The sequence below is a fragment of the Dendrobates tinctorius genome, unplaced genomic scaffold, assembly GCF_039654945.1.
Source record: "Dendrobates tinctorius isolate UK_male_01 unplaced genomic scaffold, ASM3965494v1 ptg000155l, whole genome shotgun sequence".
Classification (NCBI taxonomy): domain Eukaryota; kingdom Metazoa; phylum Chordata; class Amphibia; order Anura; family Dendrobatidae; genus Dendrobates; species Dendrobates tinctorius.
This window is the reverse complement of record NW_027361822.1, coordinates 15,459,266-15,473,838: the sequence shown is the minus strand read 5'-3', so window position 1 is coordinate 15,473,838 and position 14,573 is coordinate 15,459,266. Positions and strand designations below refer to the sequence as shown.

General features: G+C 47.5%; 1 protein-coding gene and 1 pseudogene across 1 annotated transcript in view; both read right to left on the bottom strand.

The window, feature by feature from the left end:
* LOC141051131 (uncharacterized) overlaps nucleotides 1-14,573 on the bottom strand; it is an 82,205-nt pseudogene that overhangs the window by 20,916 nt on the left and 46,716 nt on the right.
* LOC141051114 (oocyte zinc finger protein XlCOF29-like) overlaps nucleotides 1-14,573 on the bottom strand; it is a 43,035-nt gene that overhangs the window by 19,570 nt on the left and 8,892 nt on the right. The window contains exons 2-6 of the mRNA XM_073548000.1: nucleotides 10,996-11,129; nucleotides 10,705-10,881; nucleotides 10,499-10,622; nucleotides 10,318-10,415; nucleotides 4,857-4,947 (exon numbers count right to left, since the gene is read on the bottom strand). Coding sequence (XP_073404101.1) covers nucleotides 4,857-4,947; nucleotides 10,318-10,415; nucleotides 10,499-10,622; nucleotides 10,705-10,881; nucleotides 10,996-11,073 — 568 coding nt within the window. The 5' untranslated portion in view covers nucleotides 11,074-11,129. The remainder of the gene's footprint in view (nucleotides 1-4,856; nucleotides 4,948-10,317; nucleotides 10,416-10,498; nucleotides 10,623-10,704; nucleotides 10,882-10,995; nucleotides 11,130-14,573) is intronic.

Genomic DNA, 14,573 nt, shown 5'->3' with positions numbered 1-14,573 from the left:
ACTGGGCGTGGCGCCACCGGGTGGAGTGGTTCGGGACCAGGAGCGGAGGCCTTGCTCAGTTCTGTGTATATAGTAGGGCCCTCCTTGGCCGGGCTCTCGAGGACACAGGATGCCGCGTGCCGCGGCCAAATGGTAGGGGTCGCTTGTGGAGCCACTGTCGGGGCCGGGGGAACTCTCACCTTCCCCGGCGCCGTGGCCTACGTCTCCTCATCACGCAGCTCTTCCCGCAGTCTCCGCTCTTCGTCCCGCCTTCCGGCGGGGCTAGCCTCCAGGCTCGGCTAGCCTCCAGGCTCAGGGGCTCCACAGGGAGGCTCTCCGCTGGTAACTTAGGTGGCCGCTCCCGGTGGTTCCGCACAGGCTCCTTCACTCAACATCCAGCTGCCTGCCCGTGGCCCTGAGGGGAACGTTTCCTGGCGTGACGCGACCTCCCGGCGCCACCGCCACTCTAGGCGCCCGATGCGCCGACATCCACAGCGTCTCATATCGTCCGATGGGCAGCACTTGAATGGCGCCAGACAGCCGCAGCCAAACTTTTTCCCTGTGCCACTCCCTCTGCTGGGTGGGGCGATGGCAGACCTTTCCACACACTTGTCAGGGTCCAGTACGTGGGAGCGCCGGCCTTCTGGTACACATTGCTGGCTCCAGGGGTACGTAGGAGGGGGCCCCAGTCCATTGGGAACAACAGCAAACACCTGGAACTCTCCTCTGCGCTGAAGCAGCAACGCCATCTTGCACCAGTCCTGGTACCTCCCCGGATCTCCTGCTGGCGACGCAGATACGCCACAGCGCTCCCAATTTGTAATCCACAGGTGGGCAATTTGTATTCCACAGGTGTTTGTAATCCAAGCAGTGTAGTCCAAGTCTTTCTCCATTCTTTAGGGCAGGCCTGCCGCAGAAGATGACGTATTAGTGGCTGCGATCCTGCCGACTACACCAAGTGTAGAGTCGTGGGCCGGACTGGGGGGTGGTCCCTCGATATACCACGCAGTAACGTACAGACACAATATGAGGCAGGTTTCAGGTACAACAGGTCCAAGTTTCTTCTCTTGCCGTCCGCCTGACGGCCTCCGAAGTACACCGCACTTCAATTCACTTCACTTATCGGCCCTCCGTTTCCAGGGCCACTTCCCGCACACCGTACTTTACACCAGGGACGTACATATACGCACCGTCCCCCTCTTCACTCTTCGACGCTCCTGTCAGATCCGTCTCTGTGGCCGCCTTAGGCCCGTAAACCAACAGTACCTTTACTGAACAGTCGTCTCTCCCTCAGTACGGTATGCTTTACCTCAGTGCCTCATCTATACTGCGGTACTCTTGTGTCAGGACCACCCCCCTGACTTTCTCTCTCCTCAGTCCCCCTGGTTTGGTTTTCCTCACAGTGCACAAACTGTCGTAGTCCTCCTGTCACTGGAGCTCCCCCTGGGGACTGGAACTTTCTGGAACCCTCCTGTCAAATTTATATCATTCCCGGTTCCCTGTAACTCCGCCCCCCATGACCAACGGTTTCCTAAGCCCTAAGCTGATGTCAAGTCCTTTGCTCACACTCCTCCCTGCCCTCTAATGGTCAACCCAAGGTACTGCACGTCCACTACACTTTCTCAGCTGTTTCCCCACTGTAGTAATTGACACCTGTCTAAACTGTGCAACCTTCCTTTCTCTATTCTGACAAGTCTGTCCGTCCGTCAGGTCACCTTCCCTATATATAGACTCCCATTTAATCAATTGACAGTTGTCACGATATGTGACTGGCCCTGCGTGATGCGACCCGACGATCGGTCGGTCACCAAAACAACTGGACAAAGAAGGGGACACCGGAGAAACAATTACAACGGTGGACCCTGCTATAGGGAACGGGGAAAGGGACACCTCCTGCACTCTTCTGCAGCTGAGTCCTAGACTAATCTGACGTCCCTATACGGCTTCTTTCAAACAGTCGCCGAGCAGGATACCTTGTCCTTCATTTACCCTGCACCTATCCCTCACTAGGGAATTGTTAAGAGCGGACACTGCTCCCACTGCTGCACTAATAAAACACCAAGGGGAGATACAGCAGACAGGGTTAAATAAAACAACACTTAGCTTTCTCTGCTGCCAATGCACCGTGCAGCAGAGTAAGGCTCCTGAACTCAGCTTTCAGCAGAATCACCACTGCTCCCAATAAGCTGAACCACCACTGCACCAGGTAGCTCCAGTCTTTACCACGGTTGGAATCCAAAAAAGACCTGTCACATCCAACAGTCAGCTGATGCACAAGGTGACCTTATATAGGAAGGTGGGATTGGTCACCACCAGCAGACTAACTAAACATGCAGTAACACCAGCGGCCACCGGGGGGGGGGGGGAAACTGACATTAACCCCTGATGGCCAGAAAGGAAAAAAGTTTATATCTGAGAAGCCCAAACTGACACAGATCCAAAAATGGATCATGACAACAGCATTTGCTATAGCCTAACATGTTGATCCAGATGAAGGTAAAAGCCCAATGGGACAGACACTAATTGCTCCATATTAAGGAAAAATTCCTTCTTAACGCCACATCCATCAATCAGACTAATACCCTGGATAAACTTCCCATCACAGAATGTAGTACTCATAAATTAATATATTTTTGAAAAAAGGCATCCACATCCTTCTTGAATTTTAGTAGTGAGAATCAACCATTACAACATCATGTGTCAGAGAGTTCCATAGTTTCACTGCTCTTACAGTAAAGAATCACTGTACAGTAACTACTGTAGACAAAAACTAGTTCATCTTTGGAGTGATTAGAGCAGGCCTGCACAACATATGGCCTGTAGGCCGCATACAGCACAGAAAAAGGATGTTGTGCGTGCCACGGAGCTGACTGGGGGAAGCCACTTCCTTTTTCTTATTTTCAAATGTATTTGCAGCTTTTAGAAGTGAATAGATTTGAACACTATGGCACAGCCTATGCTCTGATGTGCATTGATTTGATAAGGTCAGCATGCTACTAAGTTTATCAAACTGCTGCAGGGGACATGCCGCTGAGGTGGGGTGGACACGGAGGCACTGCGTCAGGAAGTGCTGCTGAACACAGTCTGAAGACTTGATGTGATCGCACATCAGAGGAGAGAGAAATAGGATCCCCCGATTACCCCACCAGTACCTCCATTGTCCCTGCAAGCCCCGCTAAAGTCCCCCGGGCCGCCCCGAGATCTGCCGGCCGACACCAGGCACCAATAGGAGACTTTTTCCTATTGGTTCATTTTGATCACTGTAATAGGGTTGGGATTAGGGTTAGGGGTGTGTTGGGGTTAGGGATGGAGTTAGAATTGGGGGGTTTCCACTGTTTAGGCACATCAGAGGGTCTCCAAAGGCGACATGGCGTCCGATCTGAATTCCAGTCAATGCTGCGTTGAAAAAGTCAAACGGTTCTCCTTCCATTCCGAGCTCTGCTGTGCGCCCAAATAGTGATTTACCCCCACATATGGAGTATCAGCGTACTGAAAACAAATTGGACATCAACTTTTGGGGTCCAATTCCTCCTGTTACCCTTGTGAAAATAAAAAAATGGGGGCAAAAGTATCATTTTTGTGAAATATGATTTTTTATTTTTATGGCTCTACGTTGTAAACTTGACAAGTGTGACCAACTTTTTACTATTAATGCTACCTATGCAGCATCAATAGTAAAGATAGAATGTTAAAAATAATTAAAAAACTAAAAAATAGGGATATATTTACCTTCTGGTAATCCTTCGCGCCCTCAGCCACGCTGTCGGCATCTTCCGTTCCCAGGTGTGCTTTGCGAGAATCGCCCCAGATGACGTAGCGGTCACGTGACCGCTACGTCATCAAAGATCCTTCGCGCAAAGCACACCTGGGAACGGAACTTGCCGGCAGCGTCGCTGAGGGCGGGAAGGACTCCGGGGGCCGCCAGAAGGTAAATATATCCCTATTTTTTAGTTTTTTAATTATTTTTAACATTCTATCATTACTACTGATGCTGCATAGGCAGCATTAATAGTAAAAAGTTGGTCACACTTGTCAAGCACTATGCTTGACAAGTGTGACCAACCTATCAATTACTTTTCCAAGGGATGCTTCAAATCGCTTGGAAAGCGCTAGCATTCTGCAAGCTAAAAACGCTTCCAAAACGCTTGTGTTTTGCGGGAAAACGCATGAGAATTCTGCATGCGTTTTACCCACGGCAGGGAGTTGCGGAAATGCTGCGGATATTTCCGCAGCATTTCTGCAACATGGGCACATAGCCTTAGAGACGACTTTTCAACATACTGCACTAAACCGGAATTGCACTCCTTTATGATGAACTATTGCAGCTAATATAAGTCCTGACTAGAAAGGTAGAAAAAGTATTAGTGCACCCCATTTTAGGAAAGATTGTACATTTGTAACTTTCCTTCCTTAGGATGGAAAACATCATGAAATTCATGACATGGAGTCATTAGAGCCATCAACCACGCACAGCTTAGAGTTGTATCATGACATATGTATAATGTTTTTTACTGTAGTTTATCGTGAACTTCTTTGAAGTTAGACGATGTTTTCTCATAAACCTAATAGTCAGGATAACGGGAAACTCTGCTGTTACTGTACAGAAATTCACATGTGGACAAGATTAAAAGATATTACATTTAATTCACTCTACTAATAAGGGGGAATTTTTATTTTCTGGACTTGCAGATTGAACAATGGATGACTCCAGTACAATTTCTTATTTACATGCTCACATTATTAGAGACAGTTTTGGATGGAGGAGCATGCAGTGACCTATAATTGTGATGTGGTTGAATTGCACCGCCGATAAAGTAGTGGCAGCGAGAGACTGAGGAGAATCTGTGACTTCTCTGAATTTAGTGGTTACTACTCACCTGGGTAGTCATCTGTAGGATTCTCCTCTTTACACCGCTGATCACCCCTCACATATGTCTCTGTGGTATTAATATGGGTCAGATCTTTATCCTAAAACAAAGATTGTTAAAGTCACAGACAGATGGAGAAGTCACATCTATGATCAGCTCTAATCCTGCCATCTCTACTGTTCTTATCAGACAAGTATTAAACATAATACTCGTGGATAAAAAAAAAACTGAGCACAAGACATTAACAGCCATCTACATATCACTTTGGAGGTGACTTTATCACCTATTTCAAAAATAAGATCGACCAAACAAGGCAAACCTTTAGGCTGTGTGCCCACGTTGCGTTTTTTTAAGCGTTTCTGCAGCGCTTGTGCCGGCTCAGACGCTGCAGAAACGCTTAAAACAAGCTTCACATTAAATTGCATGCGCTATTGGCTTTTTGTGCCAATGCATGCGTTTTTAAACGCTCAGGAATCGCTTGCTCATTAATTTCCGCATTGCTGAACGTTTTTAGCCTTTTCCAATATTCCCAGAAAATGCGCGGAAAAAAACGCGTCAAAAACGTGCGTCTTTTGTGCAAAAAACGAGCAAGAAACGCACTGAAGAAAGACGCGCGTTTTCTGGGAAGGGGATCAGTTTCCTGAGCGTTTAAAACGTTAACGTGGACACATATGTTCCACCACCCCAACCACTCCATATACCAGACCACTGCCCTTCCCTAATAACCTCCCTCTCCAACATCACTGAAGGAGGGCATACTCATCTCCTTTCCAAATCACACCTGTGCACTTGATCCCATCCCTTCCCACCTGCTCCCCAACCTCACTAACACGCTCAGTCCAGCCCTAACCCATCTCTTCAATTGATCGCTATCTTCTGGCACCTTTCCCTCTGCCTTCAAACATGCCACCATCACACCCATCCTCAAAAAAACAAACCTTGACCCAACTGCTATGCCCAGCTATCGCCCCATATCACTGCTCCCGATTGCTTCTAAACTTCTTGAGCAACATGTCCATGCTCAACTTTCCTCCCACCTCTCATCTTAAGGCCCTGTTACACACTTCAATATCCCAGCGATCCCACCAACGATCCGACGTGGATGGGATCGCTGGGACATAGTTAGCTGATTGCTGGTGATCTGTCACATAGACAGTGTAAGTTAGCGCTGTTATTCAAGTAGGGGATACTTGCTTAGCCGCCACAAAACCAGATCCGACACGGGTTTTCCATAAAACAATTATAGTCCATGCGGTTTATTCAGCATCATAAACCCACAGCAGTAACATAAAGTTCATCACATCAGCATAGCGTCCATGACAGAGTTCAGCTCTGTAACCCCTGTGGTCACACAGGTAAGGCATACAAAGGCTCTTCAGCCTCAGTTATCTCACCCACGTCAGGGTTTCTTCATGACTGCTTCACCTCATCATGCTGCAGACGTCCATTCCCTCCAGGGAATCATCAGGCATGTGCAGCCATTCAACACAGCGTTCCTTGCTGTCAGGAAGACAGCCCCCATTTCTCCCAGATGGGGCCTTCCAAAACGGATAAGCCAGGTCCCAGCATTCACCCATGTGACCTACCCTGGCCACCTTATATGGTCCGTAGCCACGCCCACCGGGTCACATGGCTATGACCTCATCACAGGTCCTTGAACCATTCTCACACTCCTTACAATATCGTTCTTAACCACACTCCAGGGTGGATTTGTAGGTATCTAGTTTCACCTGTCTCCCCAGCTACCTGGAAACTTCTCCCGGACACATTGAAACAGCACCTCAGCAGCATCACTGCTGATCAACACACACACAAGTCTCCATCTCAAGGCCACCCAACTTGAGATACACAACGGTCATTCAGTATTCTGCCATTCATCCTCTCTCCTCACAACGCCCACTAGCGGACACAGTGGTCCCTACACCACAGCAGACTCACCAGCGATCAGGACCAGCGAGCACGCTGGTATCCAGGGTAAACAGCGGGTAACTAAGTGCCGCGCAGCGCTTAGTTACCCGCTGTTTACCCTGGATACCAGCTCCCAGCGTCTGTTGTATGGTCTCTGATCGTTGGTCTCTCGCTGTCACACGCAGCGACGTGTGCTGCCCAGCGGGAGACCAACGATAGATTTATGGCCCAGACCATTAGGCAACGATTAACGATCAGCCAACTGATCGTTGCTACGTTTCACACGCAACTATGTCATTTCGACATCCCTGCAACATCACCAAACTGGTGACGTTGCAATTATATCATTCACAATATCGTTGCGTGTAACGGGGCCTTAACTCTCTCCTTGTCAACCTCCAATCTGGCTTCCGCCCCCACCACTCCACCGAAAATGCCCTGACCAAAATTACTAATGACCTACTCACAGCCAAGGCTAACAGTCCCTGACCAAAATTGCTAATGACCTACTCACAGCCAAAGCTAACAGACAGTTCTCCATCCTCCTCCTTCTCAACCTGTCCTCTGCCTTCGACACAGTCGACAACTGCCTACTGCTAAAGATTCTTTCTTCCCTTTGCATCAAAGACATTGCCCTGTCCTGGATCGCCTCTTACCTTTTCGACCGCACATTTAGCATTTCCCCCTCCCACACTACCTCCTAATCCCGCCCTCTCTCTGTCGGAGTCCCTCAAGGCTCTGTCCTGGGGCCCTTACTTTTTTCCATCTATATCCTTGGCCTAGGACAACTCAAAGTCCCATGACTTCCAGTACCACATGTATGCGGTCAACACTCAGATCTACCTCTCTGGCCCAGATGTCACCTCTCTGCTGTCCAGAATCCCGAAGTGTCTATCGGCCATATCTTCCTTCTTCACCTCTTGCTTCCTAAAACTCAAATGTAGACAAAACTGAACTCATCACCTTTCCTCCATCTCACGTATCTTCCCTACCCGATCTATTATGGTAAACGGCATCACGCTCACTCCCCCACCTGAAATCTGCTGCCTCGAAGTAACTCTCGACTCTGCTCTGTCCTTCAAACCATACAGTTGTGGCCAAAAGTATTGACACCCCTGCAATTCTGTCAGATAATACTCAGATTCTTCCTGAAAATGATTGCAAACACAAATTCTTTGGTATTATTATCTTCATTTAATTTGTCTTAAATGAAAAAAAACAAAAAGAATTGTCCTATAGCCAAATTGGATATAATTCCACACCAAACATAAAAAAAGAGGGTGAACAAAAGTATTGGCACTGTTCGAAAAATCATGTGATGCTTCTCTAATTTGTGTAATTAACAGCACCTGTAACTTACCTGTGGCACCTAACAGTTGTTGGCAATAACTAAATCACACTTGCAGTCAGTTGACATGGATTAAAGTTGACTCAACCTCTGTCCTGTGTCCTTGTGTGTACCACATTGAGCATGGAGAAAAGAAAGACGACCAAAGAACTGTCTGAGGACTTGAGAAACCAAATTGTGAGGAAGCATGAGCAATCTCAAGGCTACAAGTCCATCTCCAAAGACCTGAATGTTCCTGTGTCTACCGTGCGCAGTGCCATCAAGAAGTTTAAAGCCCATGGCACTGTGGCTAACCTCCCTAGGTGTGGACGGAAGAGAAAAATTGATAAGAGATTTCAATGCAAGATTGTGCGGATGTTGGATAAAGAACCTCGACTAACATCCAAACAAGTTCAAGCTGCAGTCTGAGGGTACAACAGTGTCAACCCGTACTATCCGTCGGCATCTGAATGAAAAGGGACTGTATGGTAGGAGACCCAGGAAGATCCCACTTCTTACCCCGAGACATAAAAAAAGCCAGGCTGGAGTTTGCCAAAACTTACCTGAAAAAGCTTAAAACATTTTGGAAGAATGTTCTCTGGTCAGATGAGACAAAAGTAGAGCTTTTTGGGCAAAAGCATCAACATAGAGTTTACAGGAGAAAAAAAGAGGCATTCAAAGAAAAGAACACGGTCCCTACAGTCAAACATGGCAGAGGCACTGGACTGCTTGACCGTGTGCATGGCATTATGAAGTCTGAAGACCACCAACAAATTTTGCAGCATAATGTAGGGCCCAGTGTGAGAAAGCTGGGTCTCCCTCAGAGGTTATGGGTCTTCCAGCAGGACAACGACCCAAAACACACTTCAAAAAGCACTAGAAAATGGTTTGAGAGAAAGCACTGGAGACTTCTAAGGTGGCCAGCAATAAGTCCAGACCTGAATCCCATAGAACACCTGTGGAGAGATCTAAAAATGGCAGTTTGGAGAAGGCACCCTTCAAATATCAGGGACCTCGAGCAGTTTGCCTAAGAAGAATGGTCTAAAATTCAAGCAGAGCATTGTAAGAAACTCATTGATGGTTACCGGAAGCGGTTGGTCGCAGTTATTTTGGCTAAAGGTTGTGCAACCAAGTATTAGGCTGAGGGTGCCAATACTTTTGTCTGGCCCATTTTTGGAGTTTTGTGTGAAATGATCAATGTTTTGCTTTTTGCTGCATTCTCTTTTGTGTTTTTTCATTTAAGACAAATTAAATGAAGATAATAATACCAAAGAATTTGTGTTTGCAATCATTTTCAGGAAGAAACTGAGTATTATCTGACAGAATTGCAGGGGTGTCAATACTTTTGGCCACAACTGTACGTCCAAACTCTTGCCACCTCCTGTCACCTCCAACTCTAAAATATTTCCAGAATCCGTCCCTTCCTCAGCCCTCAATCTACTAAAACTCTTGTGCATGCCCTCATCATCTCCCGCCTTGAGTACTGCAATACCCTCCTCGCCAAAGCTATTGCACCACTCTAGTATGTCCTCAACTCTGCTGCCCGACTAATCCACCTCTCTCCTCGCTTCTCCCCTGATTCTCCCCTCTGCAAATCCCTCCACTGACTCCCAATTCCTCAACAAATCCAGTTCAAACTACTAACACTGACCTACAAAGCTATCCACAACCTGTATATCTCTGAATTAATCTCCCAATATCTTCCCTCACGTAATCTTTGATCCTCCCAAGACCTCCTACTCTCCTCCACACTTATTTGTTCCTCACACAACCACCTCTAAGATTTCTCCCGAATATCCCCCATCCTCTGGAATTCCACGTCTCAACACGTCCGATTATCCACCACCCTCAGATCCATCAGACGGAACCTGAAAACCAATCTCTTCAGGAAAACTTACAGCCTGCAATAACCATTCTGCTGCCTCACCACCGCCCGAGCTGCCGCCTCACCACCACCACCAGAGCAGCTGCACCCCCGACCTTCGGTCTCTTCCCTATTATCCTGTAGAATGTAAGTCTGCAAGGACAGGGCCCTCTCCCCTCTGTACCAGTCTGTCATGGTAAATTTGTTTACTGTAAACGTTATCTATAACTTTGTATGTAACCCCCTTCTCATGTACAGCACCATGGAATTAATGATGCTTTTTAAATAAATAATATCATCACAGGGGAAATCTCGTGAAACCTTCTCTCCATAATAATAAAAATGTATAATAATAATAATAATCCATCTACCTGATGATCCTGAGGAACATTGAGATTTTCTTCTGAACAGTCCTGTGGATGAAGAGGACGGGGACATCTCTCTGGTGTTGTCCTCTTACTAGATAGAACTAAAGGAAACACATAGAGGGGCTGAATTCATTCTTCACACTTAGGTAATTATAGGCCGTGTGTATTTAGTCCTGTCTATTACCTGGTGATGTGAGGGGCTGGGGAACCTCCATCATGATGTCCTTGTATAGATCTTTGTGTCCTTCTAAATACTCCCATTCCTCTGTGGAGAAATAGACGGTGACATCCTGACACCTTATAGGAACCTGAAATATACAATGATACAGTCATCCCCCTATCCCTTTACAGCATTACTGTATAATTTCCCATCATCCCCAGCAGTGTCACCTCTCCAGTCAGCAGCTCAACCATCTTGTAGGTGAGTTCTAGGATCTTCTGGTCATTGATGTTCTCATAAATCAGGGGGTGAGGTGGAGACCCCGTGATTTGGCTCAGGGGTTTTCTCCAACCCTCAGACACAGGGGCCTTACAGCGCTCACTAGAGGTCTTCTCTATTGTGTAATCCTGGTTATGGAGAGACACATTAATAATTCTCACTACAGACAGCCCTCACCTCTCCAGTTCTGTCCATCTGTTATTCCCAGAATTATGAAATGTAATGTAAGCAGAATCTCTCACCTCTCCAGTAAGCCGGAAGAGGATCTCTTGGGTGAGGTGTAATATGCTCTCCGCCATCTTGTCCCTGTCACTATCCATCCTTGACGGGTCAATCAGGAAAATTATCTACTGAGAGGATCCAATATTGTAGGGACCTGAATGGGGAGAAGATGACAATGTAACATCATAAAGATCCCATGTAATAACATGACTACAGGTGATAAAGAGATAGAACGTGTAGATGTTCTATTCTCAGATCATATAAACTGGAATGTGATAAACATCACCCACTTGCTGCACTCGTGATTTGAATGTGATTGTAAAAGGGGACTCCCAATTGCCATATTCTCTTGTCCATTCAACAACCACAATAGGCTGAAAATAAGCTAAGCGCCCCCCACAGTCATCTCACATATCCACACCACACTTCTTCCAGCCACCACTCACCATTTTGATAGGCCACCAAGACTCCTGTCCTGGGTGGCACACTAGCTCACATGCACAGCTAACTTTTCAAAGCACCCAATAGGTACTTCTTGCACTTTGGCATTCACTGGGTAAAAAACAAGATTTACTTTTCTTCTTTGATCTGTGTACATTTAGAACAAGGAACTTCTTAAACTAAAGTTTAGATTTAATATATAAAAAATAAAGTACAGTGCTTAAAAAAATAAAAATAAATTAAATAATAAGATTATATATACAGCTCTGGCAAAAATTAAGAGACCACTACACAGTTTTATAAAAATAGCTTCTCTACATGTCTGACAGCCATTCCATTCTAGTGTCAGTTGTGGCAGCAGATTGCAGCAAGAGGTTCTGCAGCAGCAGGAGCTGCAATAGCACTCGTAAGGAGCCTGGCTGTGAGGAACTGTTGGGGCAATTAGACTGCCGTGCACAGGCGGTGAGAGGCCTGTAGAGGGACATGGGGAATCCACGGCGTGCACCTAAAAAAGGGGTGGAGTCCCGAAAGGGGCGGTGACCCAAACCGGTGTTGGAGATCCAGAGGGAGGCGGAGTCCCAAGAGGGGATAGTGACCCAAAAAGGGGCGGACCTCTCAAAAGGGGCGGCACCGGTTACCTCAGTGGACATGTCTGGGGAAAAGCGGTGTTTGAGTATTACCTATTCTGAGTGAGGCATAGACTTTCCATATGACGACAGGCCGCAGGTGTGTACTGTGATCTTACACCGAGAAGGAGTCTCTGGATGGCTGGACTCAAAGAGTCAAGGGACTCTGATGGGAACTCCTTTCGTTCTCTGTCTGGTCGAGAAAAAGGTCAAGGTTCGTTGCATCCATGGGGTCACTGTGGACTATACTGTGGACAGAGTGGTCATGGATATGTCCAAAAGTGTCGAGTGCCAAGATGGCGGTATAACACCGAACTTATTGTACTCCTTTGAGAGGGACTGGGACTTTGTGTTGTTTCAAGATGCATGGGAAGATGATGAAGTGTGGGGTGGCTCAAAGGAGGAGGTAGCACCACCTAAGGTCGATAGTCTAGAGTTCTGGGTGACCGGGAGAAAGTGTGGGTCTGACCAACTCGGGGACTTAGCTGGAGTGACCAAACGTGTGACCGTGGGAAATGGGGTACCTCCACGAAAGGGGTCAGACACCTGTTTGAGTGGGGACTTGCCGTTCCAGGATGACAGGGTGAGTGGGGGTGACTCCAATTCAGACTGTGACTCGAACGCAAGGAAGTGGGGGTGACTCCAATTCAGACTGTGACTCGAACGCAAGGAAAAGAGTGTGTAGTAAGGAGGTCACTTTGTATCTGACAAACCCCAGCACAGAGGGAGTTGGTGATGGGCTGGAATTATAACAGACCTGTAATAGACCCGCAGAGACCATAGAGGCGGATGCAGGAACAGGTGGAGCTCTGAAGAGGCAGAGTATGGGTGGGCAAGAGAGCCCATCTGAAAATCTGATTAAAGAACTGATGGTGCGACACATGCTGGCCAAAAGAGAGCAGGACCATGAGATAGAGCTGTTTAAGGAGACCGTAAAAGAGCATGTTGAACGAGAAAGGGTCCTAAGACAAGCAGCTGAGCGCAGAGTGTATGAGCTGGAGAAAGAAGTCTCTGAGCGCAGAGGTCACCTGTCAAGCTATGAACAAAGCCATATTGAAAGATATGGAGGTGCTCAGAGAGGCCTAAGAGAAGCATCAGCAGGAGCTTCTCCGGAGAGAGGACGAGCGTCGCTGCCTGGCAGAGGAGCAGGATAAGGTCTTCCAAATGCTCAAGATAGAGGAGACTAAATGCCCAGCTCCAGAAATCCACGGATGACAGAGAAATCGAACTGTTGCACTCTCCCGATCTGATTGTAATGAAGGAGAGTGAGCTGGAGAGGCTAACCAAAGAAGGGGCCTCCAAGGAGGAACAAATCCAGCAGGGGAAGTGCCATGCAGATGGCTATATAAGGGACGTCGATGTCTTGGAAAACTGCACTGATGCTCAGGACGAGGAGGTCCAACAGTAGGTTCAAGAAGGTGAGACTTTGGTTTTCAAGTGCATAATAGACTTACCCGAAGACATGCGAAAAGCGTGTGCCAGTAAGGATGTGCATGAGGCCTTTAGAAAGGCAATAGAAGCATGTAGTGTGAACTGGGCACCAGAGATGAAACAGTTGGTCATACTGTCATCTAGGGAAGTGACAGTGAAGCGGGTGGCTGTCCTGAGGGATATGCATCTACAATACCTCCGCACGAAGCAGATGATCCTGTTGAGGAATAAGGAACACGCTCAACATCTAGAGCGTGCGAGGAAAGGTCAAAGTCAGAGGGGCATTGCAGAAGACATCATTCAAGTGCCCAGAGGACTGTGGTGAGGAGGGTCAGTGGAAGACTTGGGAAAGTGATGCAGGACATGGTGAATAGGTCCAGTGTAATGAGAGTGAGGATTCCGGCTGATGACGAAGCCCAGGATGTGGTTGAAGATGGGATGGTTCCATTCCTCATTGTCGGATCCATGGAGAGCCTTGGGAATATCCGGATGCTCCTGGAGTATTGCGTGGCCTACCTGAAAGAAGTAGAGCAGCTAAGACTTGAGAGGGAGCAAATCAACCGAGAGCTGCAGGAAATGGGAAGATGGCCTCCACCTTCAACTCGCAGTATAGAGAGGTGAAGAGGTTCGCTTAAGACTGGAAGTCCTCAAGCTGGAGCTAATAGAGGACATAGGGACAGAGGGAAGGACTGCTCTCCGGGCAATAAAGACCATGGGAGAAATGGCCAGCAGAGAGATAAGAGAAGGTGGCCTGATGGAAGAGATAGAAGCAGTGATGACTTGGTTTGCTCAGGGCTGACTGACCTAAGCAGGAGACCCTGTAGCAGACAAAATGACAAAGAGTCAGACCAGACAGGACATATGGGTTCAAGGAAATTATGCCTACATTCTGACCGATGGGGGCGGGGAGGGCCTAATAAATTTCTGACACTGAAACATGAGGCTATCGATAGCATATTGTTCACAGACAGGGATGTGGTGACAGTGACGGACTATGTCTCAGGAGCTGATGATCAAAACCAATTGGGAAGGCCCTCTCGATGGGTAGGGCAAGGTGATATGGGTACCCTGTCTCGAGGCCCTCGGTTTAGGACAAGTGT